We start from the raw sequence: 27,719 nt of genomic DNA on the forward strand, positions 1-27,719 counted from the left end.
AGCTTTTAACTTAATTTTGCTCCTTCTCTTATTCCTCAGAGCTTTCTGTCTGAAGTCAGAGGGGGCAGCCGTAGTGAATGGCAGACAAGGAAGAAGGCTTTAGTGCTCCACCATCCTCCCTTTCTGTTTACTGAACTTGTGTACAAAACAGCACAAGAACAGGAACTACTTTACTTCTTATCTACCTTTACCAGAGAAGAGTAGTAGCAGCAAGATTTTTTTCTAGTCACTGAAGATTATAATCTTTGTTCCCTGAGACTTTTTTTTTGTAAATTTGTTGTATTTTCTACAGAAATGAAAAATAAATCCCTGTCGCAGTAAATGAAATGATGGTAGCAGTTTCATCACATTTTATTGGTCTTATTTTGGAGAAAGCATTGAATATCTACCTATACATCTGTTACTTTGGTTTCATTGAAGGCATGTTAATGGTCAGTGAATAATCAAATGGGAAAGATTAAAAAGAAAGATAGTATCATCTTAGGTGTGGTTAGGGGTGCAATTATTATAAACCTTTCTGGAGCCTAAACATAGTCTATATCTTTTAACCCAGCAATACTAAATACATAGGGATATATGCAAAGATTTACCTCTTAGAGTGTTCTTCACAATGTTATTTATAACAAACTTGAAAGTAACTAAAATAACTCTTTTTTTCCCCTTAATTTTTATTTATTTATTTTTGGCTGCATTGGGTCTTTGTTGCTGTGCGCGGACTTTCTCTAGTAGCAGTGAGCGGGGGCTACTCTTTGTTGCAGTGCTCAGGCTTCTCATTGCGGTGGCTTCTCTTGTTGCAGAGCACGGGCTCTAGGCGCGCGGGCTTCAGTAGTTGTGGCTCATGGACTCTAGAGCGCAGGCTCAGTAGTTGTGGCACAGGGGCTTAGTTGCTCCGCGGCATGTGGGATCTTCCGGGACCAGGGCTCGAACCTGTATCCCCTGCATTGGAGGGGGATTCTTAACCACTGCGCCACCGGGGAAGCCCTAAAATGTCTTTCAATGTGAAATTGGTTTAAAAAGTATTCTACATCCATACATTCTACAATAAAAAGCATTACCACTGATAAATATCTGTTGACATGGAAAGATGTCATGCTATATAATGAAAAAAAAAACCGAAGATATGACAGTATAATTTTATTTTTGTTGATAAAAAAGAATATCTTCAGAGAAAAAGTTCTAGAACAATTAAAAATTAGAGTGATATTTTCTGATATGAGTTAATTTTTTGAGTGAAAGCTCACCTGTTAACCAGTTCTCTCTTCAATTTCAGTTCCTGAATGGGCCAGCTGGCATTTTCCATTCCATGCCCACTAACTGCAGATGCATCTCCTGTTCTGGAAAATGCTTGCTGTTCTGCAACAAATTTTTATTGACTATTTACCTTTGTCAAACATTCAGAGATGAATAAAATATTGCTTCTTCACTTGAATGGATCATTGTCAGTTTGTTTTTCCTTAAAAGAAAAACAACTTTACTGTCAGAATTTAAAATTTTACATTTCATTTCTGTCTGTCATTGTACAGAATGAAATTTTGTAGCATTTATCACACTAGGAAATTATATTGTGTAAACAATATAAATTAACCCCAAAAAAGTGTACATAGAGTTATTGAAGAGAGATCCATAGCTTGAACTTAACTATGTTCCAGGCTGTTCTAACGTTCTTTCCTTCTACCTTCCGAAAACCGTTTTCTACCACCTTAATCAAATTACCCTCTTCATTCTTCTCTCGTGTACCCTTCTCGTTCCTTTCACTTGCCTTAATTCACACTGTCCCACTGACCTGACTTAGCCTTCCTTTTTTTGCTTGGCCTCTCCATCCTTCCTCAGGTGCCAGCTTAAGTCCCAGCTTCTCCCAAAGCCTTTTCAGTCAAATTAATCCCCTCCTCTAAACTCTTCTGTTCCCTACCTATTTCATTTAATTTTGCATTCAAATATATGCTGTCTTACATCATTTGCTATTTTTCAGGTGCTTAGCCTTGTCTTCCTAGTAAGTTGCAGTCTTTCTGAAGGAGAGGACCACACCTTCTGCCTAATTTCTCTGTCCCAGGATAGTGTTGGGCACAGTTTAGTAAAAAATTTGTTTCTTTGGTATTATGTCTCAAATCCTGGAAGGTGATCTCAAATGTGCTCAGTCATCCTGCCCTTCTATGTTCTTCTGGTATTCATCAGTATACTGGGTTATGTGGACCAATTGCCTATGGTTATTTCTTAGTCACAAATTTGTCAGCATGGACACTAATTTCTGAAGCTTCCTGTATGATTTATAACTGGTATTTCTGAAAATAGAGTTTGACCTCCTTTATACTGTCACACATGCAAGAGAGGAAACAGCACTTTTTGTTTGTTTGAGACATAACAGTCTCTGATAGAGGAAAGGTGACAAGTCCTGACAGGACTCAGTCCAGGTCATGTATTTGGGAGCCCTGTGTCTGGCTGCCTGTGTTTGCCTCTTGTCTCTCGAGTCTCTCTGTGTACATATTTAAAAAGCTACATTTAATAAACAGACTTGTGGGTGCTTTAGGCCAGATAAAGTGGCCGTTCAGGGTACTTCCCAGGGTAACAGGCAAAACTGTACCAAGTCAAAAGGATTTGCATTGGAGTTCCTTGGGCAGATTTGAAGATGCAAATTTGAAAATGTTCTTATTTGGACCTGGTTTCACTCACTTTTTCGGAAGAAACCAGCAAACAAGCAGTAGAGACTAGTTCATTATATTGTTTTCATTTTCATTTTCAAGGATAATTATTCTTTTTTTTTTTTTTTTTAATCCTTTCATGAGTATGAGCAGATGAAAATGTGTGTGATTTTGTTTGTGAATGTACTTTTATCTCAGTCATATTGTATTTCATAGCAGGCTCTGGGCCTTGCCTGAGGACTTTCTTCTACTAAGATTTTTTTAATTAAGGCTTGGACTCTTCCTAAATTTAGTAATTATTCTTCTTTGTAATTGAATTTCCAACAGAGACCTGTAACATAAGAAACAACATTCTCCTAGCACCAGAATTATGAATTGATTGCATTTTATGAGGTGTGGAAAGGAGTTCCCCTAATATTATGAAGTCATATCAGCCTAGACATTACATGAATTAAATAATTCCTCCTCCCATTTTCCCTTTTTGAATATACTTTCATATATATAAAGAACCTTTTAAAATATGAGTAGAAAATGTGGTAAATTTTTAAAAATAATTTATGTTGCTAAAAATTAAAAATATGCTTAAAATGCTTAAAAACTTTGAAGAGTATTAAAGTGCTTCCCTTCTATGTTAGGAAGCATTCAGAATTGTCTGAATTGAATGTAAAAGTCTTGGAAGCTCTGGAACTATATAACAAGTTGATGAATGAAGCACCAGTATATTCAGTCTATTCAAAGATCCATCATCCAGCACATTACCCACCTTCATCAGCTGGAGTTCCAATGCAGGTGAGCATTTTTGAGAACATTTTTCAAAATTTAAGAAAAGTTTTAAATTTAAAAAAAGAAAGCTTTAAAGCATAGTATTAAAATTTCTATGGTCTATGAATAACATTATAAAATTCACCTTTGTCAAAAAATGTTGGCTAAACAATTAGTGTTCACCAGGACAATTACAAAGACACTGATATTTCACAAATACATTTTAGTTCATTTATAACATAATGAAGAGACCATTAAATATATGAGGGGAGTTCTGTTCTTCATAAGCTTTTGTAAATATAAAGCATAAATCCTTTATGTAAGTGTAAATCCTTTTTGTAAGTATAAATCCTTTGATTTAGGACAGTGCCTGGCATGTCACAATTTCTACAGATGAGGTACTGATGCTGTTCCTGTTGCTCAGCAAGCAAAATTTAACATTTCTTTTAAATTTCTGTTAAGATTTCTTTGACTTACATGATTATTAAAAGTCTTCATTAAAGAACTCATTTTGTTCTCAGATCATGCTTTATATTTTCTTAGATGCACAACTTAAATTGTGCATGCATAACATATATGATGCAGGCATATAGATGCAGGTTCCATGAGCCATTCATGAACACCATCTTTTCCAGAACTTTACACCTTTTCTGTGTTTCCCAGCTGAACTGAATATTTATTTTTATCAATATCCATTATTCTGAAACCTTTTTGAAATTTCGGCCAGTTAGTGGTTGAATTCAGAATGAGTTTGGATGAACAAATTTCATATTAATTTACAAAAACTGGTATGTAAAGGAGTGTGTGAAGGAGACACCAAGGAGAAAAGATAGAATATGGATGCATAATCTAGATAACTTGACACAACATAATTGTTAAGTAAAAAAAAGAATAGTTACCATGGTAACTCACATCGGACAAGATGCATTTATCAAATATGCCATGCCCTGAACTTTTGGAAATGATGAAAGAGTCATTACATATGAGGATAGAAAAGACAGCTGGAGTTTATTCAATATTGCTTCTGTTTTCAAAGAGTTATCTGCTGCTGCTATGAACATGGAACAAAAAGAAATGTTTGCGCCATTGTGTTATGGGACTGTGTATTGTATTTACTTCTTTGTGTGTCTGTAAAGGGTTATTTATTATTCCTTTGTCAGGTTTTTCTGTTTAGTTGCATACTATTTACAGTCTGTGTTTTGCTAAGCATAACTCATTTCTTTAAAAAGCTAGCTTTCAAAAAAAAAAAAAAGCTAGCTTTCTGTCTAGTTTGAGTCTTCACATGATGCTATCTGTACTATTCGTGCATAACAGCATTTGAAATATTCAAAGTTCCTATTCTAATTTGAAAAAAAAAGTTCGTACTAAAAAAAGTTAGTGTAACACACCATTAATTGCATCTGTGAAGGCCACTCAGGAATCCTAACCTGCAGAAGAGGTCTGCTTCCACCATCTCAGCCTGTGGTCAGTGGGCTGTTATGTGTCTGCTAAGGAGGTAATATGATTGTACTTATTAATGTCATAGTTGATTTGGCATTTCTAGCATTCTGAATTTTCATGTCATTGGTCTTTGCTTTAAAAATAGCTTAGTTTAAAACTTATGGTTACCAAGGGGGAAGGGGTGGGGGGGGAGGGATAAACTGGAACATAGGGATTGACATATACACACTACTATATATAAAATAGATAACTAATAAAAACCTACTGTATAGCACAGGGAACTCTACCTAAAACTCTGTAATGACGTATATGGGAATAGAATCTAAAAACAGGTGGATATATGTATATGTATAACTGATTCACTTTGCTGTACAGCAGAAACTAACACAACATTGTAAAGCAACTATACTCCAATAAAAATTAATTTTTAAAATGAGCTCAGTTTAAAACTGGAGCGATTGATATTTATTAAACGTGCATCGTTTTGATGCTGTATTTGGTAAGCAGATGGTAGATCCTGTATGTTACCCTGGAAATTAAGTAGGGCACATATAAATATTCACAGAGACTTAGACCTTTGCTATTTCTTAAGAGTACATCTCCTTTACCCATAGTTCTTCTTTCCTTTTGTCCTATCTGTCCTGCAGGCAGGATGAAGGAGGCATTGGCAGAGAGGGCCTGCACTCTGCCTTGATACCATTTATTCTTCAACTTGCTCTTTTAAGTTTCATTCTTAAGAAGTTGAATAAGTCACCTGAGATGGGGGTGAAGAAGGTCATCTCTCTGATGGTAACTTGAAGTGATACTGTGCTGCCCTTCAAGGGAGTATATAGTTTTCTGTGGCTCTTCAGCAAGACATGTTACTTAGTAATAGGCAACCTGGGTGGATTCCAACGTGCTCCTTAAAAGTACACCACCTCCCTTCCTTTCAACCCCCTGCAAAATAAAAGAACAAGTAAATCATAAATTTCCATAGATTTGGCACTGTGATTTGGAAGCGCTTCGCTTTTTATACTAGGGTGGATAGATTGGTAGAATCAGATTGCTCCCCAAAGAAGTATAACATTTTATTTCATTTAAGTCTTTTAAAGTTTTAAATGAATTGCTAGGTAGTTGTTTGGGAGATCAGTAAGTCAACTTTTTCTCTTTGGTTAATAGACATATCCAGTTCAACCACATGGTGCAAACTATATGGGTCAAAGTATTCACCAAGTCACTGTTGCCCAAAGCTACAGCCTAGGACCAGATCAAATCGGTCCACTGAGATCGCTGCCTCCAAATGTGAATTCCTCAGTGACAACACAGCCTGCTCCAACTCCGTATTTAAGGTGAGTGTTTGGGAGCTGTGTTAATTTTGTAATTATATGCATTAAAGTTTCACAGATTTTCAGAATGAGAATAATTAGACCCTTCTCTTTATAATAATAGTGCCCTCTTTTGCTATTGAGATGAAGTTGTAAAACTTCCCATTCAAGATCCCATGAAATTGGAATGGTGCTGTCTTAGCTTTGTTAACCATACTGAGATGGTGCCTAGACCTGGCTTATGGTCTGAGTCCCCGGGACAAAATAAAGCTAACTGTCCCTTACAGGACCCAAGCCTGTACTTGGGTCCTGTAAGGGTATACTTAGCACGGTGCTCTAATCAGCCTAGTAAAGTAGTCCCAGACATATTTTAGGAGCATGTACTCCTAAAAATCAGAAAACTTGTGTTACTTCGACTCTTAAAAAGAAGTGTTTTGACTGTGGAATTTGTAGTCTAAGTTTTCATACTAACTTCTATTCTGAAAAACATGTTTAAATCTTGCCTTCTGTTAACTTTGCTTAACCACACAAAATGTTTATTCAGTACAGTCACATGTAATGATTTGTAAGGTCTCTTCCCACTCTTAAATTCCATGTGTATAAATTTTAGACATTATCTGGAAATTAAATAAATCTGTTGGTATTGGTGTTTGATTAAGTTAAAATGTAAAAATTTTGTTATCCTGGGTGACACTAGGAATTACAGAGAGAAAAACGAGTATAGACATTACTCATTTTTGGACGAGTATAGACATTAATCCTCCTATATTGAAGCAGTGTATTTGGTGCATTTAAAAATTATATATCTTTTAAAAGATATGCTGTAGTAATTACAGGAACACATGAAAGTCCTGCGATTTGGTGTGACTTTTCAACTTAGTGGGGTTTTGGGGGTTTTGTTTTGTTTTTGTATAGTGTCAATAAGTAAACTATAGGTCAGGACTATTTTGAGGGTAGATTCAGAACCCTATGTGGATTACATGTTCTCCCTGCCTTTATTATTTTTATGTAGGGATTCAGGTTAAGCTATCCCGGGCAGCTTTGAAAGTGCCCTACCAAAGGAAAGTATAAAGAGTGGGTGAGGAATAGTGGTCTCCTCTGTGCTGATCGAGAGAAGAGGGAAGGGAGAAAATGGGCCGAGGGTGTACTTGAGCCGGGGTTTTGTTCTCATTGCAGCTGGCCAAGGACGCCAGCATCAGAAACAATCTGCATCTCCTCAAAAGCTTTCTAAATGTTTTCCGTGAGAGATTTTGGAGAGAACAGAATTAGATAGGCCGTATAATCCTATATTTTATTTCTTTTTGAGTACTTTCTTCTTCCCAAATATAAAAATTACATTAACAGTATTGGATAGCTGGAGTAGTTAAATCATAATCGGAATAGTAGAGGTATATAAACTTTAAGACACGGAAAAGACATTTTTATTTTCTCATGATGATTGATCTCTGACCGTAACTTAGATAATGTAAAGTAATTATGGCTTTCTTTTTAAAATTTTGTTTGTAGTGCTGGACAAGACACTGTTTCCAATCCTACTTACATGAATCAGAACTCTCACCTTCAATCAGCTACTGGTGCAGCTGCTTACACACAGCAAATGGGGATGTCTGTGGATCTGTCATCTCACCAGAGCACTACTTCCAGTTTGCCGCGGTCGGCAGGCTTTGCAGTGGCAGCTCCAGCTCATTCAGTTGCACAGCAGCAAACAGATTACCCTCAGCAGCAGCCTCTCCTTTAAAAACAAACCAAGCATTTTCTTGAAAGCCTTCCTAAGTGTACTACTTGACCCTAGTGATTGTAATCTGAAAATATTAAAAGAAGAAAAAAAATTTTTCTCAGCTCAAAAGGCCCATGAATAAAGCTCAGAAACGTATTTTACTCTAACAGGCCATAAAAGGTTTTTTCAGTCCCAACTTGTTTGAGGTCAAATTTTTGATGAGAGGCAGCTTCAGGTTCCTTCCAGTTAGTTTTTTCTTACTTTCAAATCTCTCTACACAAATCTGGACAACCAGTAAGTAGCCTTATGACACTAAACAACATGACATAGGAGCGTATAAAGAAACCACCATTTACCCCTAAAATATGGTAATTGGGAGAGCACTGAAACGTTTAAGTATTTTTTGTCTGCATATTTTTTTTTCAGAGTTTCCCACCCATCATTATTTTAAAAGGCAAACATGTTTTTGTGTACGCTAGCTTCCCTACATATTTCCTTTGGCTTCTTAAATTGTAGTTGTGTTTGCAGTACTGTCAGTTTTGCTCTCAGTGGTGTGTTGAGTAGTAATTAGCATATAATTGTCTACAGAAGCAAGAGCACTTTGGGAGGAACAAAAATGTTTTCTGTTATTATCAGTGAAGACCATGTAAATGCAGTTGTGTGATAAAGCGTTTAGCCAGTCCCCCAGTCATGCCAACAAGTGGGCTGAGGAATGCCCCACAAAACATTTCCATTCCCTGGAAAAAAACGATTTCTTTTCCTACAAGGTTCCTTGGCATTTAGAATTGCCACTAATGACCTTTTCAAGTGATTTTGGCCATTCTCTAATGAAGGTATGGTCAGTTTTTTTGTTTGTTTTGTTTTCCTGTAGTGTGGTGTGCAGAGATGCTGCATTCCCTTTTTACAGAGTATATGTGAATTTAAGCTATGAGACATTCCTAATAATTTGATGTGATATATATACCAAGTGTGGATGATGTGTGTTTTTATTGATGTTGTTCTTTTAAAGAGATGATTTGAGTACCACTGGTATGCCAGACTGTTGAAAATTTTGGCCATTCCTTTCAAAAGTAATCCTGAGCCTGTGGAATAATAACAGGCAATGGCTTTATAGGGAAGCCATCAAGACAGTTTTCCTGAAGGCTATGTTTTAAAGTGAGTTTATAGTGCTAACAGATTCCATGTACTTTAGGAGTTCGGTAGTAAACCAATAAGGATTGTTTTCTTTCCTAAAAATTTGCACACTACTGCATCATCTGCCAACTTTTTAGATAACACAACATGCAAATACATATGCTTACAGATATATGGTATTTAGACTGGGGAAAAACAATGGACATAAGTTTTGTTTTTAAAAAGTTAACTTGTGGGAATTCTCTGGTGGTCCAGTGGTTAGGACTCGGCGCTTTCACTGCTGGGGCCCGGGTTCGATCCCTGGTTCGGGGAACTAAGATCCCACAAGCCGCCAAAAAAAAAAAAGTTAACTTGCATGGAAGCAAGATTTCTATATTGTTTTTTAAAGAAAGCCCTTAATCTTTCTACCAAGAATCCGTTTGAAGACAGTACTCTGGAAATTTTTGTCATTTATGTAGTTACAGAAATTTGATTATAAGTATGTTCCTTTTTCAAAGAAACTGTATATTAGAACAAAATAGTCTTATGTATACTACTTGGTCTACATGTAAAGGGAAAAACAAGCAGTATTTGAAAGCCCAATTTCTGTCATTGTCTTATTTCAGGTACAAGTAACTGGAAAGAAACTTAACCTTTCATGTCTCTGTTCTGTTTTTTATCCAGTATTTTCCTTCTATGTGGATTCAATTATATACTTATAAAAAATTCTAAAATGGCACCTTACTTTTTTGGAAATGAATCTTCTATTCTTTAAAGAAAACAAAACATAAAAAACATTTACAAAGCTGCTCTTAATAATAATTAGTGTTTGCATATACATGGAAAATCTTATTTTTCCCCCCAAACAATATTTAATAAAGTTATTTTAATGTTTGTGTAAATAATTCATGTATAGTTGTGATCTGAGTTGTAAGAGCTTAATTCTGTATAAGTCTTTGAAGTAGAATAAATACTGCACACCCACTAAATTGGGATCTGCCATTTAAGTTCACCTAATGTAGTTTTGTAATGATATAACATGCAACATGTATATAGTGTATATTGGCATTTAGCAGTGAAATTTTATACATCCAGAAGTTTCTTCTCCCTTTTAAATTAAAAATTATTTTTGCCATACTGTAATGAATTTTGTGTTGCAGGTTGTTGATAGTATAAAAACGTTATTGAATGTGTGTACTGAGATGATATTTTTGGTGTTAATAAGAAACACAGGGTTGTTATTTTTCTTTCTTTTTCATGATCTTATGGATTGTATTTAAGACCTGTTTATAATTAAATGTTTTCTGCCAAAGGAATTGTCTAACATCAGATTTCTACATTAGGTTCATAGGTTTATATAAAAAATAAAAATAACTTCTGCTTTTTCATATTGTATCTTGGTACATTAGAAAGAATTCCTGAAAATTTATAATAAAATTAATTTTCGCTAATGTAGGAAAAATTTCCCCTGGATGTTAAACTGTATAAAGTAGGATATGTTCTTATAGTTTGGAAAATGTACGGTCTATCAGTATTGTCTTGTAATTTGGTAACTTGTTTATAAAATTACCTGAACATTAAATAATTATAATATTTATATCAACTAGGAGTTGATACTTGACTATGTAACAAATTTCACTATAAATTTTTGAAGATAGTTATAGTTTCATTGTCCAAATTTTTTAAAAAATTGATTATTAGATGTTAAAAAAAATTATGGCTTAAAGATTTAAAAAGCAAGTTTTTCTTAGTAAAAATTGTAAGTGTCAAGGCCCCTGACTTCTAAGAGAGGATTTACTGAATTGTCATTATGATGAGAAAGCTGAAGTTATTTTTGTAAATAATAAATTGTAAATAATATAGCACCAGTCTGTCATGCTTTGTTTCTGTCAAAAGGCATTTTTCTTATTTACTTACATCAGTTTTAGTAAGTAAAGGGAGCATTCAATTCTAGGGATTTGATTTTTTTGTTGTTAATTTGATTTATTTTTGTTTGAAGGTTAAAGATTTTTTTTTTTTACGTTTATTTATTTATTTTTGGCTGCATTGGGTCTTCATCGCTGTGCTCGGACTTTCTCTAGTTGTGGCGAGTGGGGGCTGCTCTTTGTTGCAGTGCGTGGGCTTCTCATTGCGGTGGCTTCTCTTGTTGCGGAGCACAGTTTCTAGGTGCGCGGGCTTCAGTAGATGTGGCGAACGGGCTTAGTTGCTCCGCGGCATGTGGGATCTTCCCAGACCAGGGCTGGAACCCGTGTCCCCTGCATTGGCAGGCGGGTTCTTAACCACTGCACCACCAGGGAAGCCCCAAGATTTATTTTTTAATAAAGCTTTCTGCAGAAGAATTATTCTAATTTTACCAAGCCAAATTTGAGTTTGCATCTTTAAAAAACATTACTGTGTCAAAAAAAATTAGGTTGCTTACGTAGAGTAGTGGGATGAATAGTGTCCTCCCAAAATTCACGTTCACCCAGAATGTCAGAATGTGACCTTATTTGGAAAAAGTCTGCAGATGGAATTAGGTAAGGATCTTGAGATGAGATCATCCTGGATTTAGGGTGAGCTCTAAATCCAATGACAGGTGTCCTTATAAGAAGAGAAGACACAGAGACAGCGAGCAAGTCATGTGAAGATGGAGGCGTAGATCGGAATTATTCTGCCACAAGTCAAGAACTGCCTGGGGCCACCAGAGCTGAAGGAGGCAAGGAAGGATTCTTCCCTAGAGACTTCAGAGGGAACATGGCCCTACTGACACCTTGATTTCAAATGTCTAGCCTCTAAAACTCAGAAGAAATTAATGTTTTAAAGCACTATGTTTGAGGTACTTTGTTACGGCCGCACTAGGAAACTAATGAACTTGGATAAAAGTGTACAGAAAAATCTGAATACCAAGCATTCCAAACTTTTACAAGATTGGTTAAAATTGTCACAAGAGTTCTGAGACAAATGTTTGTAGCCCAATAGCAATCTTTTATTATCTTTTCCAAACTATAATGAAATTGCATGGATAAATGAAACTAAGACCCCTGATAATCCCATAATCCCATTTTTAGTGATTTTCTTAAAAAACATCTACATTTCAATTATTGCTTTCTTTATGCCAGAGGTGTTAACAAGATTGTAGCTTATGCATTTACTATTCACTCTTCTCCTCTATCTTGAGTAGTGGGTATTGAACGAAAGGAGAAATGTTCAAAGGCAAGCAGAGGAACAGAAGAAGAAACCAGAAAACTGGATTGGATATTCCCCAGAAAGGCTACTGAAGAATGGAGTTGTGTTCTTATTTTATACCATTTAATATACTAATGAGGAAAAGAAAGACTTTCCAATATCTTTACAGCAAGTCAGTGACCTCTACTAATTACATGTGGTCTAGGGAGCCTGCTACCTTTAAAAAAAAATTGAGGTGAAATCATATAACATAAAATTAGCCGTTCTGAAATGAACAATGGCATTTAGTACATTTATAGTGTGCAGCCACCACCTCCCAAAATTAGACTTTTTGTGTCTCGCTGTTTTCACTTAATATAAAGTTTTTGAGGTGCATCTCTATATATACCGTAATATATGAGGTTCATATACCACAGTTTATTCATTCATCTGTTGATGGATACTTGGGATGTTTCCACCTTTTTGCTGTTGTGAATAGTACTGCCATGGACATGCATGTACCTGTTATTTGAGTACTGATTTTCAATTCTTCTGGATCTATACATAAGAGTGGAACTATTGGGTTATGTGGTAATTCTATATTTAATTTTTTGAGGATCTGCCAAACTTCCACCAACAGTGCATGAGGGTTCCAATTTCTCTACATCCTCACCGACGTTTATTTCCTAGTTTTAAAAGTTATAGCTCTCCTGGTAAATGAGAAGTGGTACCTCATTGTGGTTTTTGTGTTTCCCTAATGATTAATGATGTTGAGCATCTTTTCTTGTGCTTGGCCATTTGTATATCTTCTTTGGAAAAATATCTGTGTGAGCCCTATGCCCACTTTTTAATTGGATTGTTTGTCTTTTGTTATTGAGTTGTAAGAGTTCTTTATATATTATGGACACTAGACTCTTACTATATACATGACTTAGATCTAGTTTCTTCCCTTCTATGGGTTGTCTTTTCACTTTCTTTTTTTTTTTTTTTTTTTTTGCGGTACGCGGGCCTCTCACTGTTGTGGCCTCTCCCGTTGCAGAGCACAGGCTCCGGATGCGCAGGCTCAGCGGCCATAGCTCACGGGCCCAGCCGCTCCACGGCATGTGGGATCTTCCCAGACCGGGGCACGAACCCATGTCCCCTGCATCAGCAGGCAGGCTCTCAACCACTGCACCACCAGGGAAGCCCTTTTCACTTTCTTGATGATGTTCTTTGATGCACAAAAGTTTTTAATATTGATGGAGTCCATTTTATCTATTATTTTTTTGTTGCTTGTGCTTTTGGTGTCATATCTAAGTTCATTACTAAATCCAAGCTCATGAAGATTTTCTCCTGTTTTCTTCTAAGAGTTTTATGGTTTTAGCTCTTATAATTAGGTCATTGATCCATTTTGATTTAGTTTTTGTACATGATGTGAGGTAGGACTCCCAACTTCATTCTTATATGGGTATCCAGTTGTCCCCATTTGTTGAACAGACTGTTCTTTCACCAGCTGCTTTTTGACACTGCTATAACGTACTCTAATGGTGGTCAGTTCTAGAACCTAAGTCCTCCAACTGCAATGCATCAACCACATAGCTGTATAGTTTGCAGTTCTAAGAGGTGACAGCCTTGTCCTCATCTGATTACTTCTGTCACATACCAAAAGGGGAATCAGTGCTATCTTGTCAGCATATAGCTCCCCACTCAGTGCTATCTTGTCAGCATATAGCTCCCCACGGTGAACAGGTAGCCCATGAACAGATATGTTGGGTGTCAATGTAGAGGTGGTTTTTAGCTGTCACATAAATTTTTTTTTTCTCCAAGTAACTTCAAACAAGTGTTGTGAAAAGTACATTGTCTAAACTTTATAAATGGGACATAGAACCCCAGACAAATACAATCTTTATCATATTTCTTTCCTGGGAAACCCTCCCGCAGGGATTTTTGCCTACATGTCTTTGGTCAGGACTGTGTCAAAAGGCTACCCTTAACGGCAAGTGAGTCTGGGAAAGTGACTATTTTGTTTTCCAGCCTCTATATAATATAGAGAAGGCAGGAAAGAAGATGATTAGGAATGAATGTAGAGTGAGCCATTCTATAGTATCTGCCACAGAGACAGACCTGTCCAGGTGTGTTTACAAGTTGGTGTTACTATTTGTGTGCCTGGTAAATAAATTCAGACTCAAATTGCTCTGTTACTGTCCCATGGTCAAATAAGCTCTTGTTCAGATTCTCTAGTACAAGCACACCATAGTTTTTTAGTCAATAAAGGCTAGAATTAATATATTTACATCTGACTTGATTATTAAAACTGGGACTTTTTTTTTTAACCTCAGGAGAGACAGAGAAGTCCCTGGAAGTGGAGATGGGGATTAAAGATTTAAGCTGCTCCTGTCACTTCTATTTTAAAACAGATTTAAAAAATTACAGGTTTATTAGCATTCATTAATTAATTCATATAATAACATAGCTACTATATGCTGGGGATGCTAAGAACTGAATTTCCAAGGCTGAGTTGTTTCTCGCTTCACCATGCACTAACTGGTCATATAACATCAGATGTTGCACTTTGACTTGATTGTAAACCATTTTCATATACAGTGTCATTGAATTCTCAACACTTGTTAGAGAGGTAGGCAAAGAGGTTAAATAATCTTCACAAGGTCACACAGCTAGTTAAGTGGCAAAGTTAGGATTATGAACCGGTCTATCCGATGCTCACACATGTGCCTTTTCCCTTTTCCCTTTTCCTTTACACTAGTGTGACTATCGCCTAGAAATGATTTGTATATTAAGGTTATCAGGTAACAGCTTCCTTTCTCACAAATCACTGAGATTGATGGGGTCCCAAGGGCTCACATGGATTTAAAATGCCTTCAGATGTGAGAACGCTCATCTAAAGAAGAGCATACAAGTGGCTGGATCTATTTACTGTGTAACTTGTAGTACACTTAGCTCTGTCACACAGGTGGGCTGATGATACCAGAGTTTGATGCAAACAGACTGGCTCTTTCTGAGACTCTGACAGGGTTCTGTGTTTGCTGAAAGAGTGAAATTCAAGGGATTGCTCTGAGGAAGACAGCAAGTGACAACTAGTTGAGTGATCTGAACTAGGAGAGTAGTTCCGAGTTGAAGCCTGGGGACCCGCCGTCAACATACATAGGCTGGTTTCTCCAAGAACCAAAGTTGCTGAGAAAAATCATTCAACCTGAGCTTGGGGTTCTGTTACATTCTCGGTAAGGGCTAAACTCTTAAGGATCACATATTAGGTAGGGTCTTCATGATCTCACCCATGTCAGTCCTTCTAAGCTCCTCCACTTTCTCACATATATGCTAGATTCCAACCCCCAAGCCCCAAATTCCTCAGGTGCTAATTTTGCTTTTTTGTGCCTGCGTTTGGCCCTATCGTTTTCTCTGCCTAAAATGCTTTTGATCACCTAATAAATTGTGTTTTTAAGTGTCAGCCCAAATTTCACTGATTCTGGCTTCCAGACCTTGCTGCCCTTCTGTGAGTAGCATCTTGTAACTCTCTTAGCCTAGTTGCCATGTTGCATTGGAATGATCTGTCTGTGTGTCACATGGATGTCTCTGTGTGCGATACTATAGTTTTACTCACCATGCATTTCCAACCATCTTATTAATATTCCTCCATATGGAAATCAGTAAATAAGATAATAGGGCTTGCGTTCCTGGACTCCTTTGCAGCCATGGGTGACCCAATGACACGGTTTCAGTCAATGAGATATAGGTCAGAGGTCCTGGGGAGGGCTTCCTAGGATGAGAGAAACACCTTTGAAAGAAAAGGCTTTTGGCTCTTTCCCCTTATGGCTTACAAGGCAGATGCAATGTCAGGAGATAAAGCAACCATATTGTGACTATGAGGAAGAAAGTTATGATGGCTCAGGAAGATTACAGATACCTGGCTCTGATGGCACCTTTGAGAGCACTACCAGTTCTAGACTCTCTTCCTCTGGACTTCCTCATATGTGAAAAAAAAAAGTCTATCTCTTGTCAACCCTATTTGTATAGGTTACTGTTGGTAGGGTTTTGCTATTTGTATCTGAAAGCATTCCTACCCCCACTAGGTCTACAAAATCCTTCAGAACTTGGAGTTGTGTTTTACTCATTGGTGTATTCCCAGGGCCTAGCATAGGCATATAAAACATTTGTGGAATGAAGAATAAAAATTGATTTAGCAGAGAGCTGCATAGCACCTCACAGTGCCTGGCATTCAATAAATTTGTGTTTTCTTCTAACTTTTCTTATCCTTGTCCTTGTTGTTTATCATAATCATTCCATTTTAACGTGTGAAATCAGGATGTATTTTACAGTGGATAGGCATGCATTGTAGGACTTCATTTTATTCCCTCAAAGCTGTTCAACCAATGATGCATCTTAAACTCCAAGTTGTCTTAGAATCCAGGGAAAAGGGCATTATTTTAACTGTCAAGAGACAAAGGGGGCTAGGGTCCTAATTGTCAAGAAGGCTAATAGCTCTTAAAAAAACCTCAGTGTCTCCACTGCTCATTGAATAATACTCCAGAACAGCATGCTCATTTCTCCACTCTGAGCTCAGGGACTGAAGCAGCACAGAAGCACAGTGAACATTTCTTTCTGGCTTACGGCAGGAAACAGTACATCACAGACCCTTGCTATGGGCTGGAGGAGGAGCGAGTGGTTATGAAGAACACTCAGTAAATAAAGGAGTCACCTAGAAGGTTGAAAGGTCATAGGTAATTTAGGCAGGTGACATTAATAAGAGACACAACGAGAGGATATGGGGATTAAGGAAAAAGCAAATTCTACGTAATCGTCCTGACAATACTGGATATCTCCATTTCCATGTTTACATGTTTATGCTTGCTGTGAACCACTGGTATAGATTCATTCATGTTCTCTGCCAACTTTGAATCTCTGTAAGCCTTTGTCCTTCACTGAGGACAGAAAAGTAGGAAAACTAGTACAGTATTTGAATATTAGTTGGAATTTAATTAACATTCAGCACCAATGAACTTTTATTTATTTATTTTTGGCCACACCACGCAGCCTGCGGAATCTTAGTTCCCCAACCAGGGGTTGAACCCATGCCCCCGGCATTGGAAGCGCAGAGTCCTAACCACTGGACTGCCAGGGAATTCCCTAATTTGAACTTTTAGAAGAATGTTTCCTTTCAACATTATAGAAAGAATTAGCATTATTTATGACACCCAAAAATGGCAGAATGAAGATGATGAAGGATAGAGGTGATCAGATTTTATACCTACCTAGTTCAGTAAGTTATCCTTCAAGTGAAGGGTTATATTGTTCTTTGTAGGTTTTTACTCTCCCCTTTCCTGGAAGAGGCTTATACATACCTGCCCATGCTCTTGACTTCTGGAGTAGTATGTCTCCATTCAATGATTTTGGTATTGGTTGCATGTCATGCATTAGCCAATGGGATATGAGCTGATGCAACAAATGCCCACATATAAGCAGAAGCTTAAAGAGGCATCACGAAATTCCTGTAACTCTGTTTTCTACCCTCTTCAGAGCTACTATGTCTCAGATCGGGGCTGCTCCTTTAGCCTGGGCCTGGGAATAGGAAGACAAGAGGAACAGAGCCATTGCCTGGACCAGAATCACGGGCTCCACGGCGTTGTAATACACTAAGATTTTAGGGTTGTTTGTTACCAAAGCAAAGATGACAAATATGACTGGTAAAAGAATAGTAAACAATTTAAATTAGCTAATAGTTAGCATCTCAGTATAATTCCCCACTTATGAGTCATCTTCACAGTAATTATATTTCAAACTTAAATTTTAAAAATTTACTTCCATTACCATCTGAATCATTTGTACCCTTTAAAATTGTACCCAGAGAATAGCATTTTCACTGGGTTTTATAGCATATAAGCTTTTTTAGGGTTAAGAAAGTGGAATTTTTTTCCAATTTCTGAAACTATAATAATCTTTAATATCCAGAAGGTCCATGGCTTTATGTGACTTTTGAACAGATTTGCAAAGTTTGAACCAGAGCATTAGGGGAGGGGTGGGGGGAGAAGAGGTAATTGGAGAAATTCTTTAGAACAAGACAAAGTAGATCCTCCCAAGACAAAAACTCAGAAAATTTACATTGGGATTGTTATGCAGTTGAGCACATGTGCTACTGTTGTGATTTTGTATGCTCCTAGCTTAAAAATACAAACAATATTCTCCAGGTGCGTGGACCCTAGACAAAGTGTGTTGTAATTTGATTTTTAAACATGAAACCACTTCCATCTTACGATTCTGAGCTGTGAGTTCTGCAAATCATGGTTTTTTTTTTTATAACAGTGCCTCAGACAGGATAGTAACTGTAGGAAGCACTTTTCAAAATGTATTAAGTGACAGAATGAAGTTTATTAAGAGTATTTGCAGCTGAAAAAGTGATTTGGCAGCATTCAGTGTTTGAGGAAGGAAAGCAGAGTGTAAGGTCATTTGCTCTTGAGCAAGTCATTCTCCTGAGCTCAGATTCCTAATTTGCTAAAAGCGGGGCTTGTTCTAGATGGTTACTAAGTTCCCTTCCAGCTATGAAATTTTAGACTCTTTAAAAATAAAATGTTATCTTGGGATCGTTTTAGATTTACAGAAAAATTGTGAAGATAGTACAGAGAGTTCTACACCTAGTTTCCCCTATAAACATCTTATGTTACTATGGTACATCTGTTACCATTAAAATCAATACACATTATTATTAACCAAAGTCCATACTTGATTCAGATTTCCTTAGCTTTTGCCTCATGTCCTTTTTCTGTCCCAGGATCCCATCCAGGATACCACATGTCATTTAGTCATCATGTCCCCCCAGGCTCCCTTTGGCTGTGACAGTTTCTTGGACTTTCCTTGTGTTTGATGACCTTGACAGTTTTGAGGAGAACCAGTCATATATTTTGTAGACTGTCCCTCAATAGAGATTTGCATGACATTTTCCTCATGAATAGACTGGTGTTATATGTTTGTGGGAAGAAGACCCCAAAGGTAAAGTGCCTTTCTCCTCACTTGATACCACGGGTATGTACTGTCATCCTGATCACCGTTGATGTTGATCGATCTCGAACACCTGGCTGAGGTAGTGTTTGTCAAGTTTCTCCACTTCTCCTTCCCAAGTTGCACTCTTTGGAAGGAAGTCACTATGTGCAGCCCATACTGAAGGAGGGGCAGCTGTGCTTTCCTCCTTGAAGGGTGGAGTATCTAATAAGAGTATTTGGAATTCTTCTGCATGGAAGGTTTGTCTCTTCTCTTCTGTTTATTTATTTAATCATTTATTTTTATCACTATGAGCTCATGGATATTTATTTTATACGTTAGGATATATTCCAATACTACTTTATTTTATTGCTCAAAGTGTTCCAGCTTTGGCCTTTGGGAGCTCTTTCATTTTGCTCCTGTGCCCCTTTGATATACTCCCAATCATTTTTTTTTTTGTTTTTAGCACTTCTTTACTTTCTGGCACTTTAAGATGCTCCAGGCTTATGTTATATATTTCCTGCCCCACTCCTAAAATCAGCCATTTCTTCAAGGTGCCCCTTTATTAGAGAATAGTATTAGAAACCAAGACCTGGATCCTAGATGCATTTGTTGCTGCTGAGATATAGTTATTTCTAGGCCCTCAACTGAAGGCAAGAAAATATGTGTGTATACTAACCTGTGTATATACACATATCTATAAACGTTTCTATATGGAACCATCTGAATCTATATCAAGGTACACTTGAGCTCATACCAGTGTCTCTGACTCTAATCCATTACCACATGGATCACCCCAGCCTTCTCCTGTTGCTCATCTGTAACCTTCCACTCCAACAGTAGAAAAGCTGGCTCCCAGTACTGGCCATCTGTTTACCTAATTGTCCAATTCCAGTATGTATGTATAGTGACTTCTGAATTGTTAACCTTTCCCCATCAGGAAACAACTTTGTCAACTGCAGTACAGTGCTTATGCACAGTTCCTTTTGCCTTTAGTCTTACAGACTCTACTCATTTCCAGAGTTACTTAGGCCAGTACTCTTTCCCCCACGCCCTTCAGTGAAGTTGTTTCATATATTTATAATAATAAAAATTAAAAAAAATAATATTCTTTTGTCACATTCTGCATCCCATCTTGGAATCGCCAAACTTCCTAAATGATTATTTTTTAAAATTTGCACACATTAAAGTTCACTCTTGGTGCTGTAAAGTTCTATAGATTTTGACAGATGCATAGTGTCAAATACCCACCATTACAGTATCATACAGAATAGTTTCACCACCCGAAAAAATCCCATGCTTCACCTATTCAACCCTCCCTGTCTCTAACCACTGACCTGTTTACTGTCTTTATAGCTTGACTTTTTCTAGAATCGCATATAAATGTAATCATTTATGTAGCTATAAAAGTAGCCTCAGACAGGCTTCTTTCACTTAGCAATATGCATTTAGGGTTTTTCCATGTCCTTTTATGGCTTGTTCATTCTTTTTTATCACTGAATGGTATTCCATTGTATGATTTACCACATTTAAAAAAATCCATTCACCTATTGAAGGACATCCTGGTTGCTTCCAGTTTGGGGAGATTATAAATAAAACTGCCATAAACATTTGCATGTTGGTTTTTGTGTGGACGTAAGCTGGACTGTTGGTGTGTTTAGCTTATTAAGAAACTGACAAACTGTCTTCCAAAGTGGCTATACCTTTTAGCATTCCAATCATCAATGAATAAGAATTCCTGTTGCGGGCTTCCCTGGTGGCACAGTGATTAAGAATCCGCCTACCAATGCAGGGGACACAGGTTCGAGCCCTGGTCTGGGAAGACTCCCACATGCCGCAGAGTAACTAAGCCCATGCGTCACAACTACTGAGCCTGCGCTCTAGAGTCCGTGAGCCACAACTACTGAGCCTGCGTGCTGCAACTACTGAGCCCGTGTGCCGCAACTACTGAAGCCCACACACCTAGAGCCCGTGCTCCACAAGAGAAGCCACCACAGTGAGAAGCCTGAGCACCACAACAAAGACCCAATGCAGCCAAAAATTAAAATAAATATAAATTAAAAAAAAAGAATTCCTGTTGCTTCTAATCCTCACTAACAATTGGTATTGTCAATTAAAAATTTTTTTTAACCATTCTGATAAGTGTGTAGTGGTATTGCATTGTCATTTTAATTTGCATTTTCCTATTGACAAATGATGTTGGGTATCTTTTCATATGCTTATTTGCTATCCATATGCTTATTTTCTATCATCTTTGGTAAGGTGTCTGTTCAAATTTTTTGTCCATTTATTAATTGGGTTTTCTTATTGTTGACTTTTGAGAGTTGCTTGTATATTTTGTTTACAAGTTCTTATCAGATTTGTGTCTTGCAAATGTATTCTCCCAGTCTGTGACTTATTTCATTCTCTTAACAGAGTCTTTCACAGAGCAGAAATTTTTAATTTTAATAAAGCCAAACATACCAACTTTTACTTTGTTGGATCACATTTTTGGTAGTGGTGTTTCTAAAACCTCATCACCAAACCCAAAGTCATGTAGATTTTCTCCTATTTTTTCTCCTAGACATTTTAAAGTTTTGCATTTTACACTTAGATCTATGATCTATTTTGAGTTAACTTTTTAAAGTCTGAAGATTTTTCAAAATAGAGGCTTTGAGGTAATCCATATACCATACCATTCATCCATTTAAAGTGTACAATTCAGTGCTTTTTAGTGTATTCAAAGGTATGTGCAACCATCACTCTAATCAGTTTTATTAACATTTTCTTTGCCTCAAAAAGAAGCCCTGTACACTTAGCTATCACCTCAATATCCCCCCAGCCCTAAGCAATCACTAGTCTATTTTTAGTCTCTATAGATTTCCTTATTCTGGACATTTCATGTAAATGGAATCATACACTATATGACTTTTGTGATTGATTTCTTTCACTTAGCTTAATATTTTCATTTTTTTTGGCTTAATATTTTCAAGGCTCATCCATATTGTAGTTTGTATCAATACTTAATTCCTTTTTATTGCCAAATAATATTCCATTGTATAGAGATACCACAGTTTGTTTATCCATTCATCAGTTGGTGGACATTTGGGTTGTTTCCACTTTTTGGCTATTATGAATAATGCTGCTATGAGCATTCTTGTACAAGTTTTTGCATGGACATATACTTTTGTTTATCTTGGGTATATACTCAGGAGTAGAATTGCTGGGTCATTTGGTAACCTTATGTTTAACCACTTGAGTAGTTGCCAGACTGTTTTTCAAAGTAGATGCACCATTTTACATTCCCACCATTAGTGTATTATATTTCGAATATCTCTGTGTCCTTGCCAACACTTATTATCTTATGTTTTCATTATAGTTATCTAGTGCATGTAAAGTGGTATCTCATGGTATGTTGTTTTTTTCTTTGGCCGCACCATGGAGCATGCAGGATCTTAGTTCCCTGACCAGGAATCAAACCTGTGTCCCCTTCCGTGGAACATTGGAGTCTTTTAAAAAAAATTAATTAATTTTTGGCTGTGTTGGGTCTTCTTTGCTGCATGCGGGCTTTCTCTAGTTGCAGCAAGCAGGGGCTGCTCTTCGTTGTGCTATGTGGGCTTCTCACTGCAGTGGCTTCTCTTGTTGCAGAGCATGGGCTCTGGGTGCACAGGCTTCAGTAGTTGTGGCACACGGGCTTCAGTAGTTGTGGTTCACGGGCTCTAGAGCTCAGGCTCAGTAGTGTGGCACACAGGCTTAGTTGCTCCATGGCATGTGGGATCTTCCCGGACCAGGGCTCGAACCCATGTCCCCTGCCTTGGTGGGTGGATTCTTAACCACTGCGCCACCACGAAGTCCCAGAGCATCGGAGTCTTAACCACTGGACTGCCAGGGAGATGTCCTCATGGTTTTGATTTGCATTCCCCTGAAGACTAAAAATGTCAAGCATCTTTTCATGTGCTTATTGGCCATTTGTATATCTTCTTTGGAGAAATGTCTATTTAGATTCTTCACCTATTTCAAAATTGGGTTATTTGTCTTTTTATTACCGAGTTGTAATATATATATGTGTGTGTGTGTGTGTGTGTGTGTGTGTGTGTGTGTGTGTATATATATATATATATAAAAAATATACAAGTCCCTTATTACATATATTGAATATGATTTGCAAATATTTTCTCCCATCCTGTTGTCTTTTCACTTTCTTGATATTGCCCTTTGAAGTTCAAACATTTTAAATTTTGAAGCCCAGTTTACTTTTTTTTTCTTTTGTTGCTTGTGCTCTTGGTGTCATATCTAAGAATCCGTTGCAAAGCCCAAGGTCATGAAGATTTACCCTTATGCTTTCTTCTAATAGTTTTCCATTTTTATGTAAAACTTTCTCATTTAGGTCTTTGGTCCATTTTGAGTTAATTTTTGTACGTGGTGTGAGGTAGGGGTCCAACTTCATTCTTTCAGCTCTGGTTCTGGGGGCAGGGACAATGGTGTATCTCTCTGAGTGACACCCTCACTTTAGGAGCTGAGTGCTTGGTAGGGAGGGGCAGTAGGCCGGTCTTCTGGCTTGTCTCTCCATGAGTGATCAGGGCCCCAATATTCTCAGTGGCACTGTGTCCAAGGTAGAGCCCCCATCCCACAAGTGAGGGCTGGGCTAAAGAAGGGAGCCCCCACCTCTCTGCTATATTTGATGGGAACTTAGCCTCAGCAACAGGTGGCTGCTGCAGGATGATAAATGCCCCATGACCTGTCCCTCTCAGGAAAATAACCCTCCATCTGGGAGCTGAGGGGAGAGGGAGCCCTGTGTTCTCAGCTGTACCAGTGTACAGTAAGTTTCCCTCTTTCTGAACTGGTTGGAGGTGGTGGTGGAGGGGAAAGCAGGTCTTAGTTCAAATACCACAGGCTCACTTTTCTTACTGAGTTTTAGTAAATTTTCTTGAATAAAGGTTTCTTCATTGGCTGCATACCCTCAGGACCATTTCCAGAGATTAAAGAATTTTTTAGAAACTATTTTCACCATTTCTGCTGTAAGGTAGGTACAGAGAACCCCTCACTGTCATGCTGCTGTAGATTCTTTTTTGATAACTCAAAGTAGTAAGACTGTGGGCAGTGGAACACCAGAAAACTCAAATTCCAGTGCCCACATAGTAATTCATTCTGTAAGTATTGAGTAAGTATCAACTAGGAAAATGGCTGAGAACTAAAAATGGATTGAGTTGACAGTAACTAAAGCAGGAGTTATGCATTGGCAGACATAACATTACCCATATACTTTATGAAATATCTACTATATGTGAGGTATAAGAGTGGAAGATAAAAAGCTAAAAATCTATTTTAGAAATTAGACTTTCACAAAAAGAGAACAAGTAAACCAAGGCAGTCTGCACTAAGTGCCCAGAGAATAAATGCTCCAGTTTTTCAGGGGCACAAGAAACTACCCAGACCTGGAATGGTCAGGGGAGATTTCTGTGGAGGGAGAGTGTGCTGAGCTAGGCTGGGAAGAAGGGTAGCATTCAGCCCAATGTGGGTTGGGGGAAGGATACATTCCAAGGCAGAGGTGCTGAAGTGGGATTGTATTTGGTATGTCTGAGTAATAATGAGTAGACCTGTCTGCTTGCCGGAAGGTCTGTTTAGAGATCAAGTTGGAGAAATGAGGTGGCGACCAGAAAAGTAGGGGCTTGATTGTTGGACCATGGAATTTGGACCCTGTCTTGTGGGCTGCTGAAAGCAATGAGTGCTTTTTAGAGAAGAGTGGCTTGGGCAAAGAGATTTTAGGAAAGTGGCTTTGCTTGTAGTGCGTAGATAGAATGGAGTGTGTGTGTGTATGTGTGTCCAGCAGGGAGCCATGAGGCAAGGAGACTAGTTATTAGGCTGTTACAAAAAATTGAAGGTCTGGATTAAGTGAAGAGGGTGGGAATGTAAAGAAAGTGTCTGGTGGATGGTAAAACATAATCAGGACCTCAATAAGGCCAACCAATTGTTAAAACAAACATGGCAGTTTCCCTAAAAAAAATACTAGAACCCAAAGTGACATGGGCTGATTTAGCAGTTTGAGATACTATGCAAATTTTACTGATGGATTTCTCTTGCAGTTACTGTAATTAAACGGGGTCTCTTTATTTTTGAATTCGCATGTTTTTCTTCCCTCTTCTTATTACTTCAAATCCCTCTTCTCCACAATTCGCTTTTAATTTGATCTCAAATTAATCTCTAGTATGTTTTTGCAGGAGGAAACCAAGGGTTGCAACAATGGCAAAGATTGTGTATGATTTCAAAGATGAGTTTCCTCCCTTGAAAACAGATGTCCGCGTAGAAGTGGGAGGCACGTGGCCAACTCTTGCTTTTTAGCAGGTCTAACATGACCTTCAAAACTCCTTGGGGTATGCTGGTCTCCTGCGGGGCTGCATCCCCGTCAGACTCAGGTTGTCATAGTCTCCCGCGGCTGCCTGGATGTGTATGGCTTGGGGTTCTGAAGCTAGAGTTCACAAAACAATACAAAAACACCGACAAAAACCAAACCACAAAACCCCATGCCTTACCACCGTGGGCAGATGAGTGAAGTCGCGGAAGAAAGGTTCGACTCTTGCTTGCCCTTTTAAAATTCCAGTGCAGCAAACACACACACGCGCGCGCGCGCGCACACACACTCACACACACACACACCCGGGTCGGCTCTTCCCACTCACTGCCACACTGCACCAGCGTCCCTCCCAAAGTCCTGATTCATGAACCGTGCCACCTTTGTCTCATTCTAAACTGTGCAGACTATTTTAATCCTCCCACCCCCATCCCCGATTCCCCCCCTCCCTTTCTCCTCTGGAAAGCTCTGATGTAAGGCGCTCGCTAGGTGGGAGAGCGCTTCTCCCGATCGGCTCCGGTAGGCGAGATTCCGAGAAGCCCCTTCCGCAGGACCTGCGCCTGCGGGGTCCGCTGCCCGGGACCCCGCTGTGGGCGCGGGGGAAGCGTCTCGGTCGCTTTAAGGTGTTGCGCTCTCGGAAGGAGGGGCAGGGAGCACGGGAGCCGGCGCGGTCCCGGGAGCGGGTGGGGAAGTCCTGCCGCCCTCCCCTACCTCCCGCTTCCGAACGTCCGGGGGCCTCACCGCCCTCCGCCCACAGCGCCCGGGCCCGCCATGCGGCTGTGAACCATGTCCTCCTCCTACGCCAAGAACTGGACCGCGGACGGGCCGCACTCGCCCACCTCACAGGTACCGCCCCCTCCTCCACCCTCCTCCACCCTCCTCCCCCCTCTTCGGCTGCCCTAGAGCGCCCCGCCTTCGCGCCCGGCGCGCGTGGCCCCCAGTCCTGGGAGTCTGAGGACCCGCTCCCTCGCCCCTCCCCCCGCATCCCTTCCTCCTCCGCCCCTCCTCTTTCTCCTCCTTCTCTTCCTCCTCCTTCTCACCTCGTTCGGGTCTCTGCGCTCCCGCTCCGGAGCCCGCAGCCGTCCCCAGCCCATGCCGGGGACTCGGCCCCGCACCCTGAGAGTCTTTGTTAATGGATGTGGTGGGTGCTCGCGGGCTGCTCTTCTCGGGCGCCTTTTCAGCCGTCGAGGCTTGAGTGGGTGGGTGGGGTGGAGGCTGTATCTGGGGACCGCGGAGGAGACTTGGGTGCGGGCTCTGGGGGACCCCGGGGATCTGGTGTCCGGAGGCGGACTCTAGCCAGGGGTGGTCGCCCGGTTCCACACTGCCGTCCTTACCGGGTTCTTTCTGGCTCCGTGTGTCGAGTCCAGGTGGCCCGAGGCACCACGACCCGGAGGAGCAGGTTGAAAAGATCCGATGGCAGCACCACTTCGACCAGCTTCATCCTCAGACAGGTAGGAGGCGGGCGCAGGGGAGCAGGTTGGGCAGAAAGCCGAGCGCGCGGCCCCCACGTGCCGGAGCGGCTGGTAATGCCTCAGCGCGTCGCTTTTCGGCCGCGGGCGGGAGTTCCGGCTGGTCCTTCACCCTCTGCCCCGGGTTCCCAAGTCTTCGGGTCCTGGGAAGTTAGTTTGTGGGTGTGGACACAAGCCGGCGGGGACCTAGTTTTTAGGTCAGGGACGTTGAATTTAAGACTGGAAGTTATTTCTTTTTGCACGTTGGATGCGTGAGGAAGCGTTTTAGTCGTGTGACTGGACTTTGAGCGATCAGAGCCCCTGGGGCCGGACAACTGCTGTGATTCGGCTGAGAGAGGGCTCTTCTATTTTGCCCTATTTTGAATACTCTCCTTTGTCATCTCCGAGCTCTGGTCAAATGAAAGACATTTGGAACAGAAAGTTTGGTCTCGCTTTGGGACCTATTTGGTTCGCTCAGTTAGGGAAAGACAGCGGATCTGGTTTAAATCGAAATAAGCGAAGGCCGGCCCTCAGTTTCGGGGGTCTCGGTGGTGCTACACTTAGTGTTTGTTTTCTTAGGGGTTTTCTTCTGCGTGGTTCTAGTGCGTGTTGACAGTGCTAAAAATCGCCGGTTCAGCTGAATGCTGAGGTGCCTTTTACCTTGACACAGGAAATTGCCCCTTAATTTGCTGCAAAGAAACTACCCCTACATAGCTGCTGGGTGCTAGAGAGATCATGCAAAAGGGAATCACCTTGATCTCTCTTTGGAACAGAAACTGTCGAGGTGTGTAAGTTCGGGGTACCCTGGGAGGACTTTGGTCATCGCACCACGACGTTTTTATCCCAAGGCTCCGCTGTGGG

The 27,719-nt window shown here is 39.5% G+C and overlaps 2 protein-coding genes and 1 long non-coding RNA gene across 11 annotated transcripts in view; 2 read left to right on the top strand and 1 right to left on the bottom strand.

The window, feature by feature from the left end:
- STAM2 (signal transducing adaptor molecule 2) overlaps positions 1-10,288 on the top strand; it is a 51,089-nt gene extending 40,801 nt beyond the window's left edge. For both annotated transcript variants that reach the window (XM_030852784.3, XM_030852783.3), the window contains exons 12-14: positions 3,272-3,425; positions 5,997-6,166; positions 7,649-10,288. In XM_030852784.3, the coding sequence (XP_030708644.1) occupies positions 3,272-3,425; positions 5,997-6,166; positions 7,649-7,880 (556 nt within the window). In that variant the 3' untranslated portion in view covers positions 7,881-10,288. The remainder of the gene's footprint in view (positions 1-3,271; positions 3,426-5,996; positions 6,167-7,648) is intronic.
- On the bottom strand, positions 347-26,936 carry LOC132597617 (uncharacterized). 7 transcript variants are annotated; one of them, XR_009564623.1, is made up of 7 exons: positions 26,745-26,936; positions 17,453-17,669; positions 15,715-15,870; positions 7,701-7,874; positions 5,593-5,774; positions 1,242-1,353; positions 347-990 (listed from the first exon to the last, which is right to left on the bottom strand). It is a non-coding gene; the product is annotated as an uncharacterized lncRNA (long non-coding RNA). The 7 variants fall into 7 exon arrangements; XR_009564626.1 differs by lacking the exon at positions 26,745-26,936 and adding an exon at positions 26,451-26,736; XR_009564629.1 differs by lacking the exon at positions 15,715-15,870.
- The window catches only part of CACNB4 (calcium voltage-gated channel auxiliary subunit beta 4), a 272,472-nt gene continuing 270,650 nt past the window's right edge, over positions 25,898-27,719 (top strand). Inside the window, exons 1-2 of one of the 2 annotated variants that reach the window (XM_060302449.1) lie at positions 25,898-26,256; positions 26,778-26,861. In XM_060302449.1, coding sequence (XP_060158432.1) covers positions 26,197-26,256; positions 26,778-26,861 — 144 coding nt within the window. In that variant the 5' untranslated portion in view covers positions 25,898-26,196. Of the gene's footprint in view, positions 26,257-26,404; positions 26,552-26,777; positions 26,862-27,719 lie in introns of those variants that run through there. The other variant, XM_060302450.1, reaches the window with a different exon arrangement.

Source organism: Globicephala melas, chromosome 7 (genome assembly GCF_963455315.2).
Source record: "Globicephala melas chromosome 7, mGloMel1.2, whole genome shotgun sequence".
Lineage (NCBI taxonomy): Eukaryota > Metazoa > Chordata > Mammalia > Artiodactyla > Delphinidae > Globicephala > Globicephala melas.